This window comes from Meriones unguiculatus, chromosome 18, assembly GCF_030254825.1.
Source record: "Meriones unguiculatus strain TT.TT164.6M chromosome 18, Bangor_MerUng_6.1, whole genome shotgun sequence".
NCBI lineage: Eukaryota > Metazoa > Chordata > Mammalia > Rodentia > Muridae > Meriones > Meriones unguiculatus.
The window spans coordinates 16,934,707-16,961,161 of record NC_083365.1 but is presented as its reverse complement, the minus strand read 5'-3'; the positions used below and the strand labels follow the sequence as shown (position 1 = coordinate 16,961,161).

The 26,455-nt window shown below is 40.9% G+C and overlaps 2 protein-coding genes across 5 annotated transcripts in view; one reads left to right on the top strand and one right to left on the bottom strand.

The window, feature by feature from the left end:
• The first annotated feature begins 500 nt into the window (after positions 1-500).
• Slc24a5 (solute carrier family 24 member 5) lies at positions 501-21,896 on the top strand. Its single transcript, XM_021631305.2, has 9 exons — positions 501-704; positions 1,204-1,383; positions 14,198-14,281; positions 14,371-14,474; positions 14,798-14,898; positions 16,740-17,023; positions 19,224-19,430; positions 21,014-21,115; positions 21,574-21,896. Exons 1-9 carry the CDS (start codon positions 584-586, stop codon positions 21,894-21,896), a joined length of 1,506 nt encoding a protein of 501 aa, XP_021486980.1. The 5' UTR covers positions 501-583.
• Myef2 (myelin expression factor 2) overlaps positions 21,364-26,455 on the bottom strand; it is a 33,947-nt gene continuing 28,855 nt past the window's right edge. For all 4 annotated transcript variants that reach the window (XM_021631304.2, XM_021631300.2, XM_021631299.2 and 1 more), the window contains one exon: positions 21,364-22,620. In XM_021631304.2, the coding sequence (XP_021486979.1) occupies positions 22,457-22,620 (164 nt within the window). In that variant the 3' untranslated portion in view covers positions 21,364-22,456. The remainder of the gene's footprint in view (positions 22,621-26,455) is intronic.

The window sequence follows — 26,455 nt, the reverse complement described above, 5'->3', positions numbered from 1 at the left end:
TGTGGGCATCTCTCAATCCCCATCGCTGCTGCCTTCACTCACGCCGCCCTCGTTTCCCAGCTCAGCCGTTACAGTCACCTCCTAATTGACCTTCCTGCCACTAGCTCTAACTACAGATGAAGATGAGTGATCCAAATAAAAACAGAAAAGGTGCCATGGTAGCCGGAGAGTACATCTACACCAGCCCGAACAATTCCTAGAAACAAGGGCTGGAGAGAAGGGGGGGGGGCAGGGCCCAGCAAACCTGGGTCCTCACAGATCTAGAGGGTGTCAGAGGCAGTGGCGGTCTGAAGACATTAAATAGATCCTGCCCGAGCACAGACACAGGCTGCCTGGGCCTGACCTCAGAGACCCTGCATGGAAACAGCTCTACACGGTACTTATCTGCGCCCCTCCTTAACTCCCCCAAACCTCCCCGGGGCTTGGGTCTCCTGATCAGAGAAGAGCCAGGCAAGCTCCTGTGCTGGCCTCCTAAGCTGTGCCCCCCGGCAGGCACTGGGCAGGAAGGAGAGTCCTCACATGATTCAGCATAAGTCTCCCTCGCTCCCTTCCTGAACCACACACTGCCAAGAGCACTCTGGAAATGCAGACAAGATGGGGCCCCGGTTGGACAAGAAGGGTCCTGCAGCTCGGGGTCATCTGGGTCTCTGCACACCTGCCTGTCCGTGGTGTCTCCCTGCCCCAGCGCCTTCCGGGAGACACAGGTAGGTGGGAAGTGGGTTCAGACACCCCGGCCTCACATCTAGATATGGGCCCGAGAGAGGGGAATGCCTGTGTCCCTCCCCACCCCCGGCCCTGCTGTTTCTGCTCTGTCTGCCTCATGGCGCCACGGAGGATGGAAAACACTCTTCATCAGCCAGTGTGTTCCCAGGAATGTTCTGCAGTAGTTCAGGGACCGAGGGGTGGACAGGGCTGCGATTCTTGTTGGAGAAATTATCATTCTAACATTCTTCCCGTTTCAAAATGCCATTTAGAAGCAGGCGTGGGGAGGCGCTGTAATAAATTTCTCCCTCTAATTCTCCCCTATCTGCTTACTTCATGAAATAATCTCTTCCAAGGACTATCTAAGGCTTTGCATCAAATTAATACTTCACATTTCTGCCGACTTCTCCATATTCCAGCAAATAGCCCACGTTTTGGCTTTCTGGGCTTGGGGTGTGTGACGCCTGCATCTAGCCATCTTTTTTCCCTTTTCCTCGGCAGGAAACGGCACGCAATGCGCTGTCTCTCCAGCGTCGGAGTTTCCGGAAGGGTTCTTCACCAAGCAGCAGAGCACGGATGGAGGCATCGTGATCTACTTCCTCATTATCCTCTACATGCTCATGGCTGTGTCCATCGTCTGTGACAAGTACTTCTTGCCCTCCCTGGAAATCATCAGTGACTGTAAGTTGCTTGGGAGGCTCTCCTGTGGGACCTTCCCGAGGGGCTGTCATGCAGATCTGCTTATAACAGTTCCGGGGCAGCTCCGGCCAGTCTTAGCTGGTGGCAGAGCATGGATGTCCATCCCGGAGTCCTGGGTGGTTCATGAGTACGTCTTTCAGTTGTTACTATGCACTGCTTGCTTCCGGAAGCGTCCTGTCCCTTCCAGTCCTCCGCAGGGAGGCCCTCTGATTTTGTACCTGTTCCCTTGATGTGTTCCTAATACACTGCATGCCTGGTCCTCACTGCTTCCCAATTCAAAACCTTTTTCACTTTTACTCAGAGAGTGGGTGATAAACAGGTGTGGCTGAGGCCCTCCGTCCTTTCTTTCTACTCCGTTTCTGGCTTCCTGCCGTTAAGAAAACTGATATTCGTGAGCCAATAAATAAGTAAATCCTAAACTCCATGGAAAGGGATCTCAGCTATCAGATAATAATCAGTTTAGATATTAAGTGTTAGTAGTTTGTGAAAATAAGATCAGATAGTCAAAGCCTGCTGCACTGTAGATTTCCCAGAACTCTGAGTACAGGCCTTGTGGGTGCCGGAGCTCCTAAGACAAGGGAAGATGAGAGCTATCAGAGTCGGCAGCCTCTCTCAAAGTTCATTAAATTGCTGAGTTATCTTCATGTCACCGCAAAATCAAAGTTAAGGGCTGTGACCTATTACAAGACCACAGAGAACAGCAACATCCTTAACTCCATCCCGCACACCTACCAAGGATCTTTACTTTTCCCATATATTTAATTGTAGATATTTTCCCATATTGCTAGTCTCTTTAAAACCATGATTTTTAATGATAGCCTAAGAGCTCATGATCCTGTGAGGAATTTGAGAAACTTACGCTGTACTTTACGTATTATACTGCCCAGAGAAAATTTATCATTTTAAGCTATTCATCTCATAGTACTACTGTGTCCATATAGTATAAATTCTTTGCACACTTCTCTAACTATTTTCTGATTGAAGGACAAGGTCATACATACTTAAGCTTTATGAGAGATATGGTCAAAAATATTCCATAAAGGGTGTGCCAATTCCAACCTCCATGGTATCAGCAGTGTTCATTTCTGGAAATGAATATCACTTTTAATATCTTTGTTAATTATGTTAAACTAAAACTTCATGCTATAAAATCCGTATTGAAATTGTAGCCTTACTTACTTACTGTTGTGATTTCTTGCCTGCATTTGGTTGGGGGGGGGTGACTCATTTTTCTTAATAACCTTTTCAAGACTTTAAAAAGTATGTACAGATAGTAACCCTAATAGAATGTTTCATGGCTGGTCTTTTCCTTATCTATTGTGGGCATTAGTGGTGTTGAAGCTGAAACATCTTAAAGCTAAGTCTTCTTTGGCTTTTGTTTGATTTTATATTTGGAAAGATCTCTTTAAGTGTAGCCTTCAAAAACCACTGTTTCTTATTGCTTAATTTTCCTTCAACACTTATTCCTCCCAACCCAAAATCATCTTCACAGAATACATTGTTTTTCAATCTTGATCAGTTCTCAAATGCTAAGTACATACACACATCTGCTTCCATAATCCTAAATCTAATAATCTTTTCATTCCTATGTCAGCACTACACACTTAATTAGAAAATGTGAAAAACAGAAAATATAAAATATTGTGCACATCCCACTAAAAACTGTAAGCTTCACTGACTTGGCTGAGCTGACAGAATGAATCTAGCAAGAATCTTGTTTATAAGAGTTGCCTGTAAGCTGGGGCTCAGTGGTGCATGCCTTTAGTCCCAGCACTGGAGGAGGGCAGAGACAGAGGAGGTGGATCTCTATGGATGTGAGACCAGCCTGTTCTACAAAACCGGACTGCCAGGGCTACCAGTCTGGCAGAAGGCATGGCTCCCTGCATTACGAGGCAGGCCATGTCCTTCACATATTCCTCTCAAGTGATTTTCCTCCTGCTGTCATGATGACTCCCACCATACTGCTTGTGGAACTTCCTTGAAACATCAATGACGAACATGCATTTCTCAAGAAAGCCACTGTTGTCAACATAACATAGGAGACATAAGGAATGTGTGATCAATAGATGAGTGCATGACGCCAGTCTTCCCCAGCTGTACGATTTGACTCAGCTCTTGAATATTAAAACGACAGCCAATAACATGAGATAGAAATAGTGTTTGTTCAACTCACTTGTTAAAGTCTTATAATCCTTCTTCAAGGCCTGGCATAGTCGTATTCGAATGACAGCATCAGCAGTAACAAACCATCCCCACAGTTGGTTTCCATCGACAGGAACTGGCTTCCAGAGTCTGCATGCCTTTCCCCCATGCTCCTCAATAAGCACAGAGGTTGACAGTTTCAGTCAGTTAATTACAATGAGTAATAAAATGATCCTCAGAACATCCCAGGATATTCCACATTCTACTAGAGCAGGCCCTTACTCACAGCTATCATGATACAGTAATGCACATCATGCTTGCGTGTGCATGACATATATAACATACATGCATAACTATGTACATATACATACATACATGGCTTCATCTATATTTTAAAAAAAGCTTACAAAACAGGGATTAATACATAGGTTTTTACTGAGGAGGAAAGTGAAGCTGAGACCACCCAGCCAGTACAGAGCAGAATCCTGCTCTCCCTGGTGTTCCACAGCCCGAGCATGTAGTCACCTGCTATCTGCTGTGATTTTACACATCCTCGTGCGAGATGTCATCATATGGTTGTTTCAGGAGGCCAGTTCTATCTGAACAGTCTTACAGCAGCAATTTTCTGCCCAAGGGCACTGACAATTTTGACAAAAGCATATGTGAGACATTCACTGTAACTATGAAGTATACTACAAAACTAAGAGTTGTTTACTGAAAGAGGTTTAGACTTATAGAAATCTACCAAGGCTTATAAATTAAATTCATTAACGTTTTCCAAGATGAGTAGGCTCTCAGGCTAACATTTTGCCTAAAATGCCCGTGGGATTACTGTGCAGTACAATGAAATTCAATGGTCCCATATAATTCCTATTGGCTTATGTGCTCTAGCTCAAGCGAGACTAATGGAAGATCTGATGGGCCCTGTCCCAGCACAGCACCAGCACCCTACTGCTCTCTCCTACACTCACCACAGTGGCTCATTGGGTTAGCAGTGGAACCTTCAGCAAGCTGAAAAGTTTAAGGGCCTCGAGACTACTCCTCATGCGAGGGAAGGGTTAGAAGTGGAAAACAGAGCCTCTCGCTGATAACATGACAGGACCCCAGCCTGGTCAACAGGTGCTCTTGCTCATTCTAACTATCATGTGCTGGCAACCTCTCCCAGAGTAGGGGCCACTAGAGGCTTCCAGCAAGGATTTTCCACTTCTCTTTGCTCTGTGCTCTATTGAGGGTGATCAAAGCCACTCAGCCTCCCTATGCCCTTCAACTCTGGAAAAGTGTGCATTTATCTCTACTGGACAGCCAGAGACATTCTGCCATTATCTCAGCTGTGTGAAATCAGTACAGGAAGATAACACTGGAAATAATCCTTTCTTCTGATTTTTGTCATCATCACCGTCTTCCTCCTCTTTCTGACTTGGATTCCAATTCTGTTTCTTCTCCCTTCTGTTTAGGGTGGGGTGCAAGAAGAGTTACAGGAAATTCTTTAAATGCAGGGGTCTAAGGTGAAATTAATCTATACCATACCAGGGGAATAGTCCTCCACAACAGTTTACCTGGAGAAAAGATCCGACTTCTGTGGTGAGACACAGAGCTTGGACTCTGGAAAGTTGGGTAAAAGATCAGTTCAGCTTAGAGCCAAGGGAACTGACGGATATGAGGTCATAAACCCAGACTCTCCTCACCCCTGCCAGTTGTCCTCACTAGATCCTGACTTGGAGGATGCTGAGGAATGGGTGTGGGTGCAAGGAGCAGAGAAGAGGTAAAGGGTTCTAAATGGCGAGAAGGATGGGGCCTCGGTGGCATCTGGTCCCAGTCTTACTGAAGACTGTCTCAAAAAGCTGTGTCAGCGACTGTCACGCTTGGTTTGTGGCATCGCCTACATTCCCATTGCTGTGTCTTACTCGCTCGGGGCTCTTTCCTCCTGTGTCTTTTCCTCTTGTGTGTTCATGTGCTTCATGAAAGGTCTAGGGCATTGCTGAGCCTAGAGCAGGGCTGCAGTCACGGGACACAGTGAACGCATGCTGGGGTGGCATAATTGTTAGAAGAAAATCCAAAGTGTCTGGTCTAGAGGCAGACAAATCTGGGTCCAGCTTCCAACTCTGCAAGCTGCTAACTCTTGGGCAAGTGCTGAACGTTTGTCTGTCTCGGGTGTGTCAGCTATGAAACAGGTTACTATAGTTTAGTTCCAAGAACTCTGTTCTGGGTACGTGAGAAAAGATCAGAAAATTGCACACAGGAAACAGCCACTGAACGTTCACTATTACAGAATATACTGAGAAGGCTGTTAAGACTCCTTCCCCCCCCAAAAAAAAAAAGAAAAGAAAAGACTCCTTTCCCCAGGAAAAATCAAAGCATAGAAGGGAAATAAGTCAATAAAAATGTGCGTGAAGCAAATACCAAATCTATGGTGCATTATGACAGTTTGAAGCCCATTTTAGGGTAAAAACAAATCACACAATCTCATAAGACAAGATGTAAGCTTATAAAACCTTTACTTAATAACCTATATGGCAACTTTACCCTAATTTTTAGAGTTCCTTTGTGTTCTTTCCTGAATCGTCTCTATTGTACTATTGCATTTTAATAGTCTTTATTCAAAGAGCTATCTTAATATAAATGTACATGTTTATAGTACACAAACACACAGCCCAGCTAAGAGTCCCTCTTCTGTCTACACACAGAGATGCGACGCACATCTCTACAGGAACAGAATATAGTATAAAAGTAGCATCCTCTTGCTGCACCGCAGATATCTCAGCTGTACTGAATCACTCTTGAAAAACTGTAATATCTATAAGAATAACTCTTATTCACCTGAGGAACTGTCATCTCGGAGGCTTACTGCCTCTGTCTGCCAACCTAGACCTAGTCCTGGAATCTTCTAGCCTCCGTACAATCTAACCAAAGCTTAGAATGTTTTCAGCCTCTGACTTACTGCGAATAAATTCACCCTTTCCAGCTCTTTCTGAACTCTTTCTGAGTTCAACTCAGTCATTCTGGCTCAAACTCCTCTCCTAGCTGACTGATTCAATCTGGCTTGTCTCAGCTTCTTGGGTTTTGCTCTGCTTGACCTCAAACTAACACTAGCAATCTATTCTAATCTTTTCGCTCCTTCTTGTTCTGTGGCTTATTCTGTCTTCACCTGTGTCTAGCTTGTTCTCTCTACAACCTGCCTCTGTAAAACTGTCCAAGTCAAACTGCCTTCTCTCTCCCTCTTCACTGCTCTCCTGAGTCCTCTTTCTCCAGTCTCTTCTGCTGAGAGTTGGGCATATCCTGTTCTGTCAAATCTTTCTCTGATTCGTCATTTTGTCTGCCTCTCAATTACTTTCAAACATAGGTGCTTCCTTCTACAGACTAACTTTATTGTTTGGGATTAAAGGTGTGTGCTGAGGATGTGTGTGTGTGTGTGTGTGTTCCAGCCAGAGTAGCCATGTTGCTAGATTAAAATCCCTCTACAAATATCAATAAAGTACAGAGAAGCTCTTAAGAATAGTCACTTGTGCCTTTAATCCTAGCACTCAGGAGGCAAAGGCAGGCAGATCTCTGAGTGGGTTTCAGAACAGCCAGGACTACACAGAGAAACCCTATCTCAAACACACACACACACACACACACACACACAGAGAGAGAGAGAGAGAGAGAGAGAGAGAGAGAGAGAGAAAGAATAGTTACTTGATTCAACCAGATTCCAGTGAGCTAACTATAGAACCGTTCATTTAAATGTTACTCCAATATGCTCTTCATTCCAACATCTAATCTCTCCACCTTGCTAACAGCTTCGTGTTATACCACCTTTAAGTTAAAAAAAAAAACAAAACACCTTAGGTACATTTTTTTGAAAAACATTTTAAATATTTACTTTTTATCTTTAAAAATTACTTTACCTCTTTAAAAATTTACTATACCTCTGCCTTGAACCAATGTTTGCCTATGATCTATACTATGTTTCAGAGATAGATGGTTGAAAAAAAAAAAAAGGTAAGTTTTAATTCCAGGTAGAGCTGACTCTAACTTGTAAAGTTAGGAATCTTAGTAATTCTGAGTCTGACATTTGGATAGCCTACAGTTTGTGGGGATTATCCGACTCTTAAGCCTCATGAAATTTACAGAGGCAAAAGCGTCCTCAAAGAACAAAGACTCAGAACAGCGCCTCTTCCCCGCTGTGCAAGCAGAGCCTCCCGAGAGCCTGGCAGCCAAGCTACTGGTGCTTCTTTCCTCTGGCCTGAACTGTGATCCTCTGAGCTGCGTCTGCATCTGTGGTAGGAGCTGTGCACTCTCAACACACGGGGCAGGAGCAGGCAGTAATGCCAAAAATCGGGCTGTCTACTAATCGTGTTCTCTGTGGCTGACCAAAAGGACTGCTGCTTTGGCAGCAGAAGGATAGAGGTCCTAGCCCACCTCCGGCCTAGCGCAGCGGTAACCAAGAGGTTCAGAGGACAGGTGAATCCACTGTATTAATACACCCAGTGAATTGGGGGCAGTCCCTTTTCAGCAGAATCAGAACCTGTAAAAGCACTGCAGAAATGTTTCAGCGTTTACTCAGTTTAAAATCCGAGGTGGTGAGTATGAGGCTCTTCTAGGCAACCTCTCAAGCCTCACATCAAATTATGTAGCAGAGCCAGAATTTGGGTCTCTGTTTTCGCTTAGTTCTCTTTGCTACATGGTAGGGAGTGGGACTTCCAAAGACTCACAAACTTTCAATGGCGCACAACAGAAAAGAACTCACTTAGGAGAAAGTCTGGTGAACTTTAAAACCATCTCGTTGTCATAACATTATGCAAGCAATATGTTGGCACCTGAACCTCTAAAGAGAGTGTAACTTAGACATCTCTCCTATAACCTGAAGTAAATGTGGTTGTTCTTTCAGAATAATAGAGAAAAGGAATAATAGAAATAAGGGGAAACAGAACAATTTATCTTTAATAATAAACTACAGCACAGGAAAATGTTATCCAAAGGTCAAGAAAGAGAAGGCCAATCTACTGTAAAGTTCAGAGGTATAAACCATTTTACAAAATATTCTCACAACCATACAATAGAGCTTGTGAAAATATCCTTGAGGTGTTATTCAGCCATCTAAAAGAATCTTTCCTTTCATAACCACAATTAGAGCTCAGAAAATAGCAACAATGCCTTTTGAGACCGAAAGAATTTCAAAGGACTGATGCTTTTCCCACCTTAATGTAGCCCGAGCCACATCTTTTCTCCCTGGAAACTGAGTTCGTCTAATGTCTTCAGACAGCACTGAGGCAAAACTGGCCAGTCTTCAGCACCCTGAATGTACTCCATCACTGTAAGACAAAAACACTTTCTTCCAATGTCTTCCCACCCTGGCTTTGGAAGGAAGGTGCAGCCTAAGAATTCGTAAGAATTTGAACACTAACTGTTAATCTCTTGGAAACGTGCTAGAAAACTGTCAAGGATTCTTGGTTCCCCACAACTAATTTCTCCTACTTGAGAACAGAATAGGGGGCCACGATCTGGATCAGTGGGTGGAGAGTCTGCCTCACCTGCACAAAACCCTAGGTTCAGTCCCCAGCACTGCGCAATCCAGAAGTGCTGGCACAGCCACAGTCCCAGCATTTGGGAGGCAGAGGTAAGTGGATTAGAGGTTAAAGGTCATCTTTAGCTATTCAGTGAATTCAAGGCCAACTTGGGTTACATGAGACCATTTCAAAAAATATTGTCAAAAAGCATCAAATAGACATAGTTATGGTACCAATAGCATGAAGCCATGGAAATGCTGTTGCCCCCATAGGTCTGAACCTGATTCCCACATTTAAAATCTTTACAATCCCTAGGACTTGACTTTGTTTCTTTATTCCCAGGTCCTGATTTGTTTGTATGGGTGTGCTGGGTGTTAAAGCCAGTGCCTCATGCATAGCAGGCAATTGCTGTTTCTTTGTAAAATGTAAATTCCAAAACTCATATTTAAAGAGTTGACATTATAAATATAAAAGTAAGTGGAATGCCATGTTTTAAGATAGAGCCTTCATTTCTAAAATGAAAAATTATAGAACAATCTGCTTTGCCTCTTGTTCAATTTTAAAATTCTGTGGCATTACTAATATATGTACATATATGTGTATGCAGCTATATGTGTACATATTGGTTACATTGTATACATTAAGACAAATAAGCATTTCTAAATCATTTATAAGAACATAACAGTATGCAGAGCAGTGTGCAAATAGCTTTACACTGTATTGTTCAGGGAAAAAGGAAGAAAAAGCCTTGCCCATATCCAAAATGAAAGTAAGTTCTCTTTGAGTATTTTTGATGCACAGGTGGTTGAATCTGAGGCTATGGAACCCACAGGGACAGGGCTGAGCGTGTCTGTCACTCTCAAGCGGTAAAAGAAACACTGTGAAATGAAAGCCACAGCCATTAGTTTTGTTTTCGTTTTTTGTTTTGTTTTGTTTTGTTTTGTTTTGTTTTTCTCCCTTCATTGTCCACTGGAGTCAAATATTTAAGTGATATAGTCAAGGCAAACAGGAATGGATGAGAGATCCTGGAATGAATTACCTCATTCCGACTGTTCTGAACCCTGCTCACCATGAAGTTACCAGGTGGCAGAAGGCCTCAGAGTGGAGCTGTTTGATGCCTCACACAAAATAGCTCCAAATAGTAGCTGGGCCTTTCCACCAACTTTTTCTGTGTGTCAGGAAAAAAAGCAAAGTCTTTAGTTTTTAGGGACGCGACACCATACATGATGTTCCTTCCATCTTGCCACCTGTTATTCTCTTTGCCCTGGTGCTCCTCATTCCATTTCAAATGCTGGAAATCTGTAACCGCTTAACCTGCCTGTACTCCTCTTCCCTACATGCCTGGGGTAACACCATGATTTTGAGACCTCCCCTCCAAAGCCACTCCTTATCCCACATTTCAGAGCTTCTCCATTTTCACTTCCTGCTGCTTCTAAAACTCCCCTATTCTGCTTGTCTATCCCTCCACCCACACTATGAAGGGACAAAAGCAGCTTTTGTCTGTTGGCTGCCAAATCCTGACACACGGAGAAGCATCTGCATAGTTGTGGTTGGTACTCAGCAGTGAAAAGTCAGATGATTACAGCTGCTTATCAAATTGCCTCCAAAAGTAGGCACTTACGATAAAGAAGCATCATTTTTATTGTTCGTCATAGTCTGGGGTCCTTACAGAGCTCAGCCGGCTGGTTAGGTTCCTGCTGTGGTTATAAGTGAGAGGCTGGACTGCATCACTGAAGGTTTGTTCTTCTGCATGCCCAGTACCTGAGCCCGTAACACTCAAAAGGATGAGAAAGCATGGCTGTTGGGTTCATGAGGTCTCTCCTAGGTGGAGGTTTCAAGTTAGCAGGACTTCCATGATATCTGCGGCACTAAAGCAAATGTCCCAAGAGAGGACGCTTGAGAAAACACTATCATTTTTTTAATGTCCTGGCCTTGAAAACACTATTACACGCCATAGCACTCAATTAGTCAAAGCAGTCACAAGGCTCATCTGTGTTCATGAATGCTAGCCATCTACCACCAACCCATATGCCTACTTCCCTTCTTTAATAAGAGACAAAAAAAGTTATTGGAAAGGATGTGGAATACAAATATTGTAGTGAGTTTTGTAAAATTCAAATGGCTACACCCCAAAACAAGGAAATTATAAGGCCAAAAGTCAAAGTTTCAGCAGAGAAGAAATGTGTACTTGTGGATTATTAATATTTATTATTGATTTATCTTTTAGTTAATCAGCAGTTATTCCTAAACCAGCTGTATACCCAAATCACCACACAGACACTAGGATGTATTTAGTTAACCTAGAGCACAATGCTGGGCAATAGTTACTCCATCCTAAACCTCCAAGCCCATATAGTTTACTACCATTCAGATTTTACCCATTATACTTGCTTTTAGCCATATCTTGGGGGGTCCGGTTCATCTCTCCTCATGGTTCCAAGATCTCTCTGGCCAATCTCTGCTCTCCTACTCCTCCCACTCACTTCCTTCTCCTCCCTTCTGGACCAGGAAGTCCCACTCTATTCTCTCCATTGCTCAACGTTTTGTCTGGTTATTTTATTGACAATACAGAGAACAAATGGTGGCATGTTTACACAAACTTATTCTAAGCATCACAATGCAATGTCCAGATTGAAACCAGATAGTGGGGTTGAGAATTCAGTATTTGAATGAACAAAGGTAAATTGTATACATTCCAAAAGAACATGATACCAGCATGTACTTACTCGTAAGCAAGAACAGCCAGTCAGGAGATGGAGAGATAGATGGCTCAGTGGTTAAAAGCACTGGCTGCTCTTCTAAAGGATCTTGGTTCATTTCCCAGCACCCACAATGCAACTTATAACTGTCTGTAACTCCAGGGGATCTGACACACCCACACCAATGCACATTAAAACAAACAAACAAAACAGCCAGTCTTCACAAACAAGCCCAAGGAAACACTGCCATGCATGACAGAGACCAAATCAAGTATACCAGGGTTTGAGGACCAAAAAACTTAAAAGAGTCAAGAAGCTGTAAGTATAGTAAAAGTAATTGACATTAAAAAAGAAAAAAGGGGTGGGGGTGCTGTCATCAAGTCTTAGAAATCTGAACTCTACTGGCTGGAAAGATGGTATGCTTGGCACCCAAGCCTGAGGATAAATTCCGACCCCCAGGACCAAATGAAAAGCCAGGGGCAGTGATTCTTAACCGTAATCCCAACCCTGGGGAGGTGGAAACAGGAGGATCCCTAATGATCCTCAACCTGATGACCAACTGACGAGAGACACCTGATGCTGACACTGGAGAGAGATTGGCGTTCTAGCTGAGGTAATTTACCATCTACCGTGCTGGCAAGCTTGACCCATGCCTGGAGATTTCTGAAAGCAGTGACTGACCTGTTCCTTCAACATGGCCTTCTTTTTCTTCCTGAAGTAGGTCTCTCAGCTCTAACACTGAAAGAGCCACATAAAGACTCTTCCTAATGTCAGTTATCATCGGATGCTTCTAAGTCTGGAAGATACCCACAAATAATAGCACAGTACTTAACATTTTTGTGTAATTTGCCGAATGCTAGATTTGTTGGGCTTTTTGCCTACTGACTTCCTCTGGTTTTCCATTAGATAAGGTTGGTGTTGTAAATCTGTTGAAGAACTCAATCAAGCTTCATTGTAGAGCTTCAGAACCAGAAACCTTTCTTCTTCCAAGTTAGCTTAGGAATCCTGAACTACTGTGATGTTTCCAAAGGAGCTGTCTTTGAAGCTCACCTACAGATGGAAGCCATCTTCTCTGAGTTGTTAACAGCCCCAAATTTTCTGTCTCCCCTCCTTCATTTTACAGTTGTTTATTTGGGAGTGGAGACATGCTGTGACACAGGCTGAGATTAGGGGACAACTTTTGCACTGTCAGTTATCTCCTGTCCTGTGGGTTCTGGGAATATAACTCAAGCCATTGGGCTAAGTGACAAGCACCCGTAACCGGTGAGCCCTTAGTATCTTGTATCCTGGCTGGTTTTGTCAACTTGACACAAGCAAGATTCATCCTTGACACAAGCAAGATTCATCCGAGTAAGAGCCTCAGTTCAGAAAGTGCCTCCATGAGATCCAGCTCGACATCATTTTTCAACTAGTGACCAATGGGGGAGGGCCCAGCCGATTGTGGGTGGTTCCATCCCTGGACTGGTAGTCCTGGGTTCTATAAGCAGGCAGGCTGAACAAGCCATAGGAAGCAAGCCAGTAAGCAACATTCCTCCATGGCCTCTGCATCAACTCCAGCATCCAGGTTCCAGTCCTGATTTCCTTCGATGACAAACAGCAATGTGGAAGTGTAGGCCAAATAAACCCGTTCCTCACCAATTTCCTTTTTTGGTGGGGGGAGGGGGTCATGGTGTTTTGTGCAGCAACAGAAACTCTTGAGACATCTTGTGTGTGTATGGGAGCGTGCACACGTCATGGTGCACCTGTGGAGGCCAAAAGAAAAGTCCACCAAGTCAGATTTCTCTTTTCATACTTTCATGGGTTCTGGGAACTGAATTTAGGTTGCCTGACTTGAATGGTGTCATGGTCAGAATAAGTTTAGCCCCCATAGATTCATGTGTTTGAATGCTTGGCCCATAGAGAGTGGCACCATTAGGTGTGACCCTGTTGGAAAAGGTACTTTTTGGAGAAAATGTGTCACTTGCAGGGAGGGGAGCTTTGAGATCTCCTATGCTCAGGCTCTACCCATCGTAGAAGACACTCTCCTCCTTGCTTTTTGATCAAGATGTACAACTCCTGGATCCTTCAGCACCAGGTCTATTTCCATGTTGCCATGCTTCCCGCTATGATGACATAGACTAACCCTCTGAAACTGTAAGCCAGCCCCATAAGTGTTGGCCTTTTATCAGTTACTTTGGTTATGGTGTCTCTTCACAGCAATGGAAACCCTAACTAAGCCACATGGCAAGCATTTTTACCAGCTGAGCCACCTCGCCTGCCCTCTCTGCAAAAATGTTGAGTAACGAATTCACGAAAAAGCTACAAACATAGGGGATGCCTGGATTTTCTAACCTAAACCTTTAACTTTCCAGCTTCAGTCAGTATTGGTGTGATGTAGCGGCATAATTTCTTAGTATCTTTTTACATAGCTCTATTGTGTACTCCTGTCACTTTGTCAATCATAGTAATCATTTCCTTTATTTTTAGCCCTTGGACTGTCACAGGATGTTGCAGGTGCAACTTTCATGGCCGCAGGTAGCTCCGCCCCTGAACTAGTAACTGCCTTTTTAGGTAAATATTGTTCCTTTGACTTGCTGCTTATTCAGTGTGTTTTTAGTTTCAAGTCAGCTTTAACTTAGCTATTACTATCTTGCTCCCAGGTGTATTTCTCACAAAGGGAGATATTGGTATCAGCACCATACTAGGATCTGCAATTTATAATCTCCTTGGCATCTGTGCCGCCTGTGGCCTGCTAGCCAACATGGTAAGAAAACCATTCAATAAGATATATTGTCTTGATAAGTTCTAAACCTGCCTGGGATGAACAACATGACACGACAAATTCTTTCAGACAAATTTAATAACCACTAGAAAAACATTTACTCAATTTATTTAACTCACAAATACAAATTTATAAAAGTCAGTACATGTATAGAAACAATTTTCCTTTAAGATTGTTTCTCTATGTAACATGCAAAACTTATTATTTTACCACAAATATACAAGTGATTTCAATATTATACTAAGTATTGTTCTTGAACGACTTATACTGTAATGCACACAGTAAATCAAACCACCGTTTTCCAGGTTTCAACACTCTCATGCTGGCCCCTGTTCCGAGACTGTGCAGTGTACGCAGTTAGTGTAGGAGCAGTTTTTGCCATAATATTTGACAACCGAGTTTACTGGTAAGCTTTAAATAATTCTCACTTATGTAAAACATAATTACAGGCAGAATTTTTGAAGTCTGATGGCTTAGTAGTGTTTCAAAAATGTTACTTCAACTCACTTCTCCAGGACCTGTCACTTGAGCAGCTACTCCAGTCTCAGCTGATGGCTTCACACAACTGCTGGTGGCTGCTTTTCTCTACTGTGCCATTTCCTTTCCATCAGTCTGCTTCCCTCTCCTAGTCACTGGAGACAGCCACTCTTCCTTTGTTCAGGACTTTCCAAGTTGCTGTTGTCACTTAAAGCTCCAACTGCTGGCGCTCTCTTCTATTAGGCTGTTGCTCACCTGGCCTTGGTTAGAAATGGTAATAGTCAAAAAAGCTTGGAGAGCAAGCAGGCGCACCTCCATTTCTGCAGTTTCTCCCATCCTCCCAGAAAAGAAGGAACTGCAGCCTTTTTAAACAACCAAGATTGTTTATATGTCACTATCAAAAAAAAAAAAAAAAACACTTGCTGCTTTCCCGTAATTTCCCTGTACCTAGCATGCCCAAGAAAATAAAAAAAGAAGCTAACTTGGTGGACAGTCATAAACTTCCCAAATAGGCCCAAGCATCTCCGAGACCAGTGGTTCTCAACCTTCCTGATGCTGCGACCCTTTAATACAGTGCCTCATGCTGTGATGATCCCAACCATAAAACTATTTTCATTGCTACTTCATAACTGTAGTTAGCTACTCTTAAGAATCCTTATGCACACATCTGATATGTAGATGCTTTTGGACAACCCCTGTCACAAGAGCACTCAAGCCCCAGAAGGTCATGACCCACAGGTTGAGAAACATTGTCCTAGGTGTTTGTCATTATGCTGGGCACCATGAAAGAAATATAAAAACACATGGCCACACATGTACATGTGTCCAGAGAACCCCCCAAACAGGGAAAAACAAGAGAAATGAAAAATTGGGCTGCTTATACAGCAAAGAACCCTGGGATTCAGCTGTCGCCTATAAGTGACAAGGACCATAAAAATATCCAAGTACCTAAACACATTCCCTCATTAGAAAAATCAGGAATTCATTTTTATTTGTATTTTTTAGCTGCAGCAGAGAAGTGATTCATTGGCTGTGAAATAAAATAACAATATTCACATGTGATAAAATTAGTAAAGTGGGAAACCAAAGCATAGGCATGCTGTATGCTAGAATTTCATTTTTTTAGAATATCTTTGATTTCTTATAAGCCAAATCAGCTAAACTAAATCATCAAAAGGGGGCCAGGCATAGCATGCAGCTCTAAAATCCCAAAACTGAAGTAGAAGAGATAGGAGGATTGTGAATTTGAGTATTTGAGGCCAATCAAGGGTATATAGTATTCAAGGCCAGTCTGGGCTATACACTGAGACTGTCTCATAAGCCAACAATACCCCACCTCCAACTTTCAAACTGCAAAGCTCCAGGCAACATCTAACTTATCCTAAATATTTCAAAAAGTCCATGCACCAGAAGATCTGACAGACACTTATTCTTTCCCAATTATTAGATATTTGGAAAGATGTAGTATGTCAAAGAAATAAAATTTAAAATGTCTATTATTAGTTTTACTTTGAAAACTTTCCAACTATTTTCAAGGCATTTTTATGCCTAGTATTTGAAAGGAATCTATAAAAATAGACAATGGACTTTATAATCCTTAAATAAAATATCAGGTTTTTAATCAATGAGTTTGTAATAGTACTATAACCAGAACTGGGCCAACAAAAGTATTTAGGAATGGTTCCTTGACTTTTCTAATGCTGCTTTTGTTAGAAGATAATGTTTAAAAAATATTCTAGACAGTTAAACACCAACTTCCTCCACTTATAGGTATGAAAGCACACTGTTGCTGCTGATATATGGGCTGTATGTTTTGCTGTTGTGTTTTGACACTAAGATCAGCCGATGTGTCATGAAGAAATGCAGTAGCTGCTGTCCCTGCTTTGCCAAAGCTATGGAGGAGAGAAGTGAACAGCAGACACTGCTGGGGTGGGAAGACGAGAGCCAGCTCTTCATTCGTCGCCAATCAAGGACAGACAGTGGAATATTTCAGGAAGATTCTGGTTACTCCCAGCTTTCTCTAAGCTTACATGGTCTTGGTCAGGTTTCTGAAGGTAATGACTACATCCTACTCACTCTTCCATCTAGCCACTAAAGTTCTCATGCCAGTTAGTAATCAGCTCCTACTTAGGCAGCACACTATGGAGTCAGAGCTGAAGTGCAAGTTCTAGCCTTTAAGGAGCTTCCAATAAACACTTCACAATCAGCTAAGAGTGGGGGAGGGGGAATCTACACAGACGTGGAGGCCAGGTCTCCACCTCATGTTTCTGAGGCCAGAGTCTTCCATGGAGTCTGTAGCCCATTAATTAGTAGACAAGCTGGCCAGTGAGCTCTAGAGGTGTCTGTGTCTGCCTTTCATAGCACCAGAATTACACATTGCTGCCATGCCGTTTCACATGGCTGCTGGGAAATCTGAACTCAGACCCACACGCCTGTGCACCAAGCACTTTACCTACTGAGCCATCTCCCCAGACCCCAATCGGCTAAAATAAAAACATCAACGGTTACTACCATTACATTATGTTGTATTAGGCAGACCGCATGGACTTCGATGACACTCAGATGGGAGATGCACAAAGGGAAAAGAGCACTTGAACTGGGCCTTGTGGAACTGGAAAGGCTGTACCTCAGTAATCTGACACTGCAGTCAGGAAGCAACAACCGACACCTTCATTGTTTAAGATGATGCAGCTGCAAGCACCCTACGAGACTGAGACCAGGGGACACCAGCAAAGGCCTGTACACATGCGTGCATAGAAAGAGCTAAGACAGCACATTCAAGTGAAGGAGCAGAGGAGTGGACAAGAAGGAAGTGCAGTAGTCTTGCAAGGAACTGCGAGGAGCTTGGAAGGTTTATGAGGAAAAAGTCATGGAGCTGCTTTAGGGACCTTGCCCTCACTCAGTGCTCACAGGATACTGAAAGAAGACACAGGACATGAACAAAGCAGAGACAGGGCAGTGGAGGTGAAAGTGAGCACGCTGTGAGACAATGTAGAAGCATCAGCAAACTGTGCCAGCAGGGGAACCGTGCAGAGGCAGAGAGGGACCATAGATAACGCTGGGGCTTGGGTCTTCATGGGCTAAGAAAAAAAGGGACAACTTTTAACAACTTTTGAGGTAAATGGAATGGTTTGGAAGAATAGAATACAGAAAAAGGTGAGATTTGAACACTATGAAGGAGAAGCTAAACAGGAGGTTGGTATGTTCAATATGTCATTTCTAACCAGAAAACTTTATAAAATTGATTCAATTTCAGCTAAATGATTAAGAAGTAAGCTTCTAATTTACTACTTTAAAAAAATTAAACATGACATTGTTACAAAACATACTTTTTAGTCTTTAAGGTAGAAGAGATTTTTAACAACCTCAAAAGAACAAGTCAAAATGATGTGAATTTATGGTGCATTGTTTATGAGTTATAATATTTGTGATTTGATCCAACCTTCGCATAAGTGACATATAAGTTAGTTTACAGCCCAGTCCCACTTTTATCCAATCTACTCATCCCTGGCCCCAGATCACACACCCCAGAGTTATGCCAAGGGGCTCCTAGGTCCAATCTTCTCTAAATTCCTTCTAGCAACTGTGAACCTGAATTATTAAGTGATGAGACACAATGAAAATGATGGAACATTCCCCAACCATGTATTAGTATACAACAAGGCATAAGCATCAACAAATTTTGGGAAAGGGCGGGGGAGTGAAATAGCTGGGAGAAAAGCCAAGTTAATTCTAAAAGCACAAAGTCCCTAGTGACACCAGACAGTCCTACTTCCTATTTTGTAAACACTGTCAACAGCACATTCAGTAGATAGTTCAAGCCCTTGGTGAAGGGATGTTGAACACCACAGCTTATATTGTCTGCCTCGTTTCAGTTAAGTCACTTTTGACCAGCAAGAACAGTAATGAAGTTAATTCAAATGTTCTAGACCAGCAGTCTTCAAAACTCCCTAAATGCTACAACTCTTTGATACTCAATCGTTCCTCAAGTTGTGGTGACCCCCAACCATAAAATCATTTTTGTTGCTATTTCATAACTATAATTTCACTGTTATGAATTGTAATGTAAGTGTCTCTGTTTTCTGGTGGCGTTAGGTGATCCTGTGAAACAGTTGTTCAACCCTGTCGCAACCCACGGGTTGAGAACCACTGTTCTAGACAAGTCTTTCAAAAATGTATACAGCTAATTTACTCCAAAACAGCCTTCTACATGGGCCTAACATAAACTGTATTGTTTATTTTTTCCCACAACAGATCCACCAAGTGTTTTCAGCATGCCTGAAGCAGACTTAAAGAGAATTTTTTGGGTACTCTCTCTTCCTATTATTACATTACTTTTTCTGACAACACCAGACTGCAGAAGAAAGTTTTGGAAAAATTATTTTGTGATAACCTTTTTTATGTCTGCACTATGGATATCTGCATTCACATACATCCTGGTTTGGATGGTCACAATAACAGGTATGTAAACTAAGCATAATAGAACAAGAAAAGTATTTCATGTAAGAACAAGGTGCAAATATTCACTGGAAGCATACATCTTTTTCGGCAAAACTTAAAAACTAGTGCTGTTTACAAAGCATGAAAACTTAGTATCATGACCAACAAACTTATTTAGGTTTTGCGAGTTATATACCAAAGGCATTTCCCACTATTATACAGCCTGGGGTATAATTCATAAGCTACCTTTCTAATGACACAGGGTTCATGAGAGTTCTTCATAAAAATGAATTCTAATCCACAATTTAAAGCGGAGAAACAAACTGACTCGGGTTTGGGGTCAGCAGTTTAAGCAGATGGTGAGGTTTTCTTTTGCTTTACAATGTGGCAACACAAATACAAAGAAGATGACTAAATGGCAACGAAAGTTTTCTTTTTAGGTTTCTAAGTTTTATTGCTTAGTCATAATATACTCTAGTCCCCAATGAAATACTGATTATAAATCGAAATGAAAAGTTAGAAAATTCTCTCAAAAAGATTAACCTGAACTAACTTACATTAGAAATAAACAATCTTCCTCCATGTCTAAGTTATCCAACCTAACTGTATCAATGAAGCTTCACTGACCACAGTTGGGCCCATTGTATACACTGTTCTCTTTATACTGGTGGGACTAAAGAGTTACACTAGAAACCCAAAGACTATAATGTACACTTGAAACAATTACTACCTAGCTAGTTCTCCAAACTGGCTTCCCCCAACTTCTCCCAGACAACTAACTGTATTATGATTGTACCCTAACAAACAAACAAAAATAAAAGTTTTCCTTTTCATGAAAATGGTAAGAATGTCCAGGTACCTTGAATATTCATTGTACCCAATTTTTTCCCAGTCAGAGTATATGTGACCTTAGGAAAACAGAAAGAATCACATACAAGATCACAGATGAGTCAGCCCCTAAAATAACAAATGGCACTATCCTTACTCTAAACCATGTTTGCTTCAATTAAGAAAGCAGTTACATGTCTCCACCCTTTTAAAGTGACCTCTGGTTTTATTTCTCAGAATGAACCTGTATCTGCTATCAATTTGACACAAATATTAAGAAATTGGGGTCATATGTCAGACGCAGGCAGGATAAAAAGTGCTGCCTACCTCAGAGGTCTATGTACTTCCCTAAAGAAAAAGAGAGTAAGTGAAGTAGGACTTTCAAATTTCAATATAATAATGGATAACTAGCTGTAAGGTGTTTGATTCTCAACTCTTAAGAAACTTCTAGAAAAGAGAAAGCAAGTAACAGCCCAAAAGAATCAACAGTGACACCTACAGCTTCCTCTGAATGGCAAATGAGGTCTTCTCATTGCAAGGAAGTTGGTCACTCATTATCTTCAGATATTGGTCATTAAAAATGTGTGCTGCCCTGGTTACCTAAAATATCAACATGTTCCAAATACTTTGCCATCTAAAAACCACGTAAGCATATGTTCTATTATCTAACATACGTAAATATTTTTCTTGACTAGGAAAGAAGTATTCAACCTGTCTTTAGCAAATGGTTCGTCTAAGGTTTGTGATTTGTAACCTAGAGTCTCTGCCCATCACAGGGGAAACACTAGCAATTCCAGACACAGTAATGGGCCTTACTTTATTGGCGGCAGGTACAAGCATACCAGACACAGTCGCAAGTGTGTTAGTTGCAAGAAAAGGTAAGACTGGAGGCCTTCCAGATGCACTGGGTATTCTTTAAGTTTGATTACAATAAAGCAAGTCAAAGTAAATGAAATAATACTTCCTCTGTAACATACTTTAAGGGAAAAAGAAGGTGACTCAGGGAAGCATTTAGTTTTTAATAGCAGGTTAATTCCACCGACCTAATCCCCCACAAACTATTGACCTGAAATGTGCATTAGATGATAATTCACTGTCATATGAGAATAAAAAGCAACAAGTAAGCTGCAGACCTTATTAAAATGGTTTAATAAATAAAGATATTAAATAAATGTTAAGACTTTAAATACTAACTCAAGGAAATACAATAAGGCTCTTGCTCTAACAAAAACAGTTTTCTAAAACCAACCAACAAAAGTATCCAGTGTTTTTCTTATGAAGATTATTAGAATATAGATCGGTGTGCACATTCTGACAACATGCTGTTCTTCTGCAGGTAAAGGAGACATGGCTGTATCTAACATCGTGGGATCCAATGTGTTTGATATGCTCTGCCTCGGTCTTCCCTGGTTTATTAAGACTGCATTTACGAATGCGTCTGCTCCTGTAGAAGTGAATAGCAAGGGACTCACGTACATAACCATTTCTCTCAGCATTTCAATTATTTTTCTGTTCTTAGCAGTTCATTTTAATAGCTGGAAACTAGACCGAAAGTTGGGGATGGTATGCCTAGTGTTATACTTAGGACTTGTTACCTTATCAATTCTATATGAACTTGGAATTATTGGAAATAACAGAATAATGGGCTGTGGATTTTGATATTTTTAATAGTGTTATGTGGAAAAGGTGGAAGTGGTAGAGGGGCAAAAAAGAAAAAAAAAAGCCATGTCTTCATTTAGATCAAATAAAAAACATCCTCAACTTTAGAATGTAACACTTAATTACTATCCTTTATATGTAAAGTAATTTAAACCAAACCAAAATCACATCCTAATTTCTGTGAGCCCTTTCATTTCATTAACAATTACATACAAAGCAGATATTTTAAAAGAAAAAAAAAAGTATCTGTTAACTTACAACACGGTTGGGGAAACTAGAACAAACAAGCTCCACTACTAAAAACAACAAAATGGCTTATTTCATAAAAAAATGGTGTGTCCATCCATTGAAACTGAATGACCAGACTTGCTGTCTTTAGAAACTCAAACTTGAGATAACGAAAATCACAGTATATTTTTCAACATTATACTGTTAAAAGCTGGTGGGAGTTTTGAAAGTTCATTTTTACAGCATCTGTAAGCATACAACATTACTAAAAAAATGACTTTTACTAGGAGATTCAATAAACAGATGAAGGAATGTTCCAACCATGCTTGAAATTATGCATTACGATCCAAGCGAACATCGATTTCCCTGCCACTGATTTTGATGCCATTCATTATTCTGCAGGCCTTTTCAGCTGACTCTGGGGATTCGAACCTAACTGTCCCACAGCCTTTTGACTTGCCATTCTCCATCTTTATTTCTGCAAACATTACATGACCTGTAAAAGGAGAGTTACACAATTACTAGTCCATTTAAATGGGTTCCATTTCACTAGACAAGTTTTGAACTCCTCATATCAGTGGAGATAGAGCACAGGTAATCTGGTTAAACATATTAATAATATAAGATGCATATATATGAGCATTATCATTATATAGTCTGGGTACATTTCTATATAATGAATATGTATACATACATATTAAGTTATATGAAACTGGAACTGGACACTGAGCTAGGTTTTTAAATCCCTAATTTCTGAAGTAGATGTTATAGCAATAAGGCTAGGTAGCATAAATGCCACCAATTCACCATGACCCCTAAACAGGATTAAACTCTTAATCAAAATAACACAGTTGTTCACTGTCCAATCTCCTGAACCTTTCTTCCATCTCCTTTATCTTTACTTCACTCTTTAATCCTTAAAAGAGCAACTGTCCATAAACCTAGTTTCTGCCAGATCATAAAAGAGCCCACCAATTCTGCTTTTAAGCTACTGTTGACAAAGCCATCTATTCAATTTGGCTTAGAAATCTTAAGGATGGCATCAAATATGTAAATGGTTATTAAAAAAAAACAGCAGATTTAAAACAGTAAAGATAAAAACAATGATGTTAAAAGTTAATCTCAGAGTAGCTTCTGGAAAGGACAACAAAACCTAACAACTGTTTTTATACAATTGTCACTGTTAACTCTTTAGTAAATCTATAGTTACTGTGTGATCAGTAACACCGAAAAACAAAATAGCCTTAAAATCCATCAGTTAAAAAAAAAGAGGCTGAGAGTAAAGAAGAGTAATAATCACATGTAAACAAGACAGACTAGTAAGATTACAGCTCAGACTAGCCAACATGCACAATAGCCCAATCCAAACAGGCTGTAACTTAAGGGTACGAATACTTAGGTAATGCTTTCCCCACAGTGGATGCACCTGTCCTCAAATCATGCTAGACTCTGAGTATTACAGTAGACAGATCACTGTGCGCCAATTCTAGTCTGTCAACCAGAGCAGTTGGACACGTTTAGTTTTACAAAGGGACAAAAGAGGAAGACAAAGAAAAGGAAAAGGTGGGGGTCTGTCAAGAAAAGGAAATTAATACCACTCTTGATGAGTAAGCAAGACTGTTTTCCTGTGAAGTGCTTGAGCTGAATGACCTCTTATCTATAACATCCTAGGCTACTTTTGTTTTCTCATATACTTTGTTGTATTTCTCAAAGCAAACTGATAATCAATCCTTCACCTTCTCAGCACTAATGAAATACTCAAAAGGCAATGTCAGACTGCCTCAAAACCATGTAAAGTAAGCCAAGAAATTGTGTCCCTAAGAGTTGTAAAACAGACTAATCCCAGAAAAATTTCATGATTAAAATAAACTAAAACAATATTTAGCTCACAACTAGTAAAATGAAAACACATGTTAAAAAACAATCATCTTATTTTCTCCTGGGAAGGTGGGGATCACAAGAGATAAATACTTAAAAAAAAAAATCAGTGGTTGTCTTGTTCAGAGTTACTATTTTTATGAGGGGTTACGATTTTTATGGCGAAACACACGACCAAAAGCAGGTTGGGGAGGAAAAGGTTCATTCAGTTTACTCTTCCAAACCATCATCAAAGGAAGCTAGGACTGGAACTCACATAGGTCAGGGATTGGAGGCAAGAGCTGATGCAGTGGCTATGAAAGAGTGCTGGCATACTACTCTTGGTTTGCTCAACCTGCATTTTTATAGAACCCAGGATCATCAGCTCAGGGATGCCGCCATCCACAATGGACTGGACACTCCCACATCAATCACTAATTAAGAAAATGCCCAACAGGCTTGCCTACAGCTCTATTTTATAAAGGCATTTTTCAATTGAGGATTCCTCCTCTCAAGACAACTCTAGCTTGTCAACTTGACAGAAAATGAGCCAGGACAGTGGTAGACAGTGCAATTTCTAAAATCCCCCAGCATACTGGGAACTGGCAGCCAGAAAGGAGCAACTCCATGAAGGCAGCATGCTTTGCTGCACGGAGAAACTTACAGTAATCTCCAAGGACTGTGGGAAATTTTACAGGCTTTGAAGCTGGAGGTTCTGCTCTTACTCTAGTTTTATCTAAAAGTTTAGGTTTTTCTAAGTTCCACAGCATAAGGTTATAAGCAACAATGGGGTTTACAAGAACAATCTTGAAAACATGTTACCTTTTGCCTAAACTATCTTTTCATCTTTCATACAAGATTCTCTTTCTAAATTCCTCCTAAACTATCCCTGTCAGTTTAGGGAATCATCACTCAGACCTCCAGACTCCTAATCTCACCATAATCTCATCATATACTTGACGAGACCTGTGCCTAAGACACCACAGCCTTCTCAGTTTGGATAGTTACACTATAGACATAAGGTCACATACACCGGTTTTCATAGATAGACCCCAAGATAGCCAAGTAAAACGGATGCACAAAGAATCCTAAGTCACTGAATGGCCTGGTTATTACCAGAACTTGGAGGTTGAGCCTAAGGCCTTGCACATAACAGGCAAGTGTTTTAATGCTGAGTGACATTACACCGTGAGCTTTTGGGTTTAAGATTTTTTTAACTTTTTGGGAGTCTCACTAATTGCCCAGAGTACATCTTCCCACCTCAGCCATTCTGAGTGCTCAGACTACAGTCACTCACTACTACACTGAGGTACGACGCATTTCCCAGCCCTATGAAAACAGAAATTAAGATATTTTCTTTCTAAAATAAATACTTGAGGAGGGAAGGTTTCAAATAGTTAAAGTCAATCTGTATAACGTTTTACATGCTGAAGATGTCATCAATTGGCCTACTGTCTTGCAGGATTTCCAGAAAATAAAAAGAAGACTGACACTTTATCAGTTGTCTAGGACCAAGCTCTGCCACAAGGAGGTGTATCACAAATTAGACACTGCTGTCACGCACAGCAGGCACGAGAACTACTTAACACACAAGAAAAGAAAGCTCTCCCACTTTATTTAGTCCAGGATATTACTTTTGGAAATGGTATATATTTTGGGAAATCGATCACAACTAAAAACAATCCAAATTAATACATTTATAAATAAATAATAAAATTCTGCCTAAATGAAGATATGACATTACTATGTGAAGTTCAATCCTGGTCCTTTGGGGTTTACTAAAATTTAGAACTTGGAGACAAATTTTCTCAAATATGCCTCATCTTGTGATATTTAAAAAGATTTGCAAATATCTTCCTGAATTATAAAGGCTGAGAAGACTGTAACCGCTCACCAACGACAGTTCACCACATGGGTATGACTAGCAAGGCACCTGCCAGTGAGTTACTCCCAGCAGACACTGTGTCTAGAGTGCCACTAGGCTCTTTCTCCGCAAGGAAGAACATTTACTTAGCTAGCTTGAGGAAAGCAAAGCTTCAAGAAATATTTACTTAGCTAGCTTCAGAAAAGCAAAGCATAGCAAATAAATCAAACAAACTAATAAGCCTTTATGGCTAAAGAGATCATTCCTTGCTTGTGTCAGGTTAAAAGAACACTAACAAAAAAGTTCTTTTAAGCTTCATAAATAATGTGAAACGACAGAAAACAGTTGGTTCAGTTTAAGCAGGTCAACTAATAACCTGGCAATAATAAATATTTAATTCTGTATTACTGTAACTTATTTTCTTTGCCATCAATGTTATGCATAGTTTAAAAAATGGTCTGATACGGAGTTATGTAAATATACTAAATATAAAATTGAATAACAGTTTTTATAACTATTTAAAGCTTAAAAAAAAACATTAACCTTTTAACTTCCAGTGTACTGGCTGGTTTTACGTCAACTTGACACAAGCTAGAGTTATCAGAGAGGA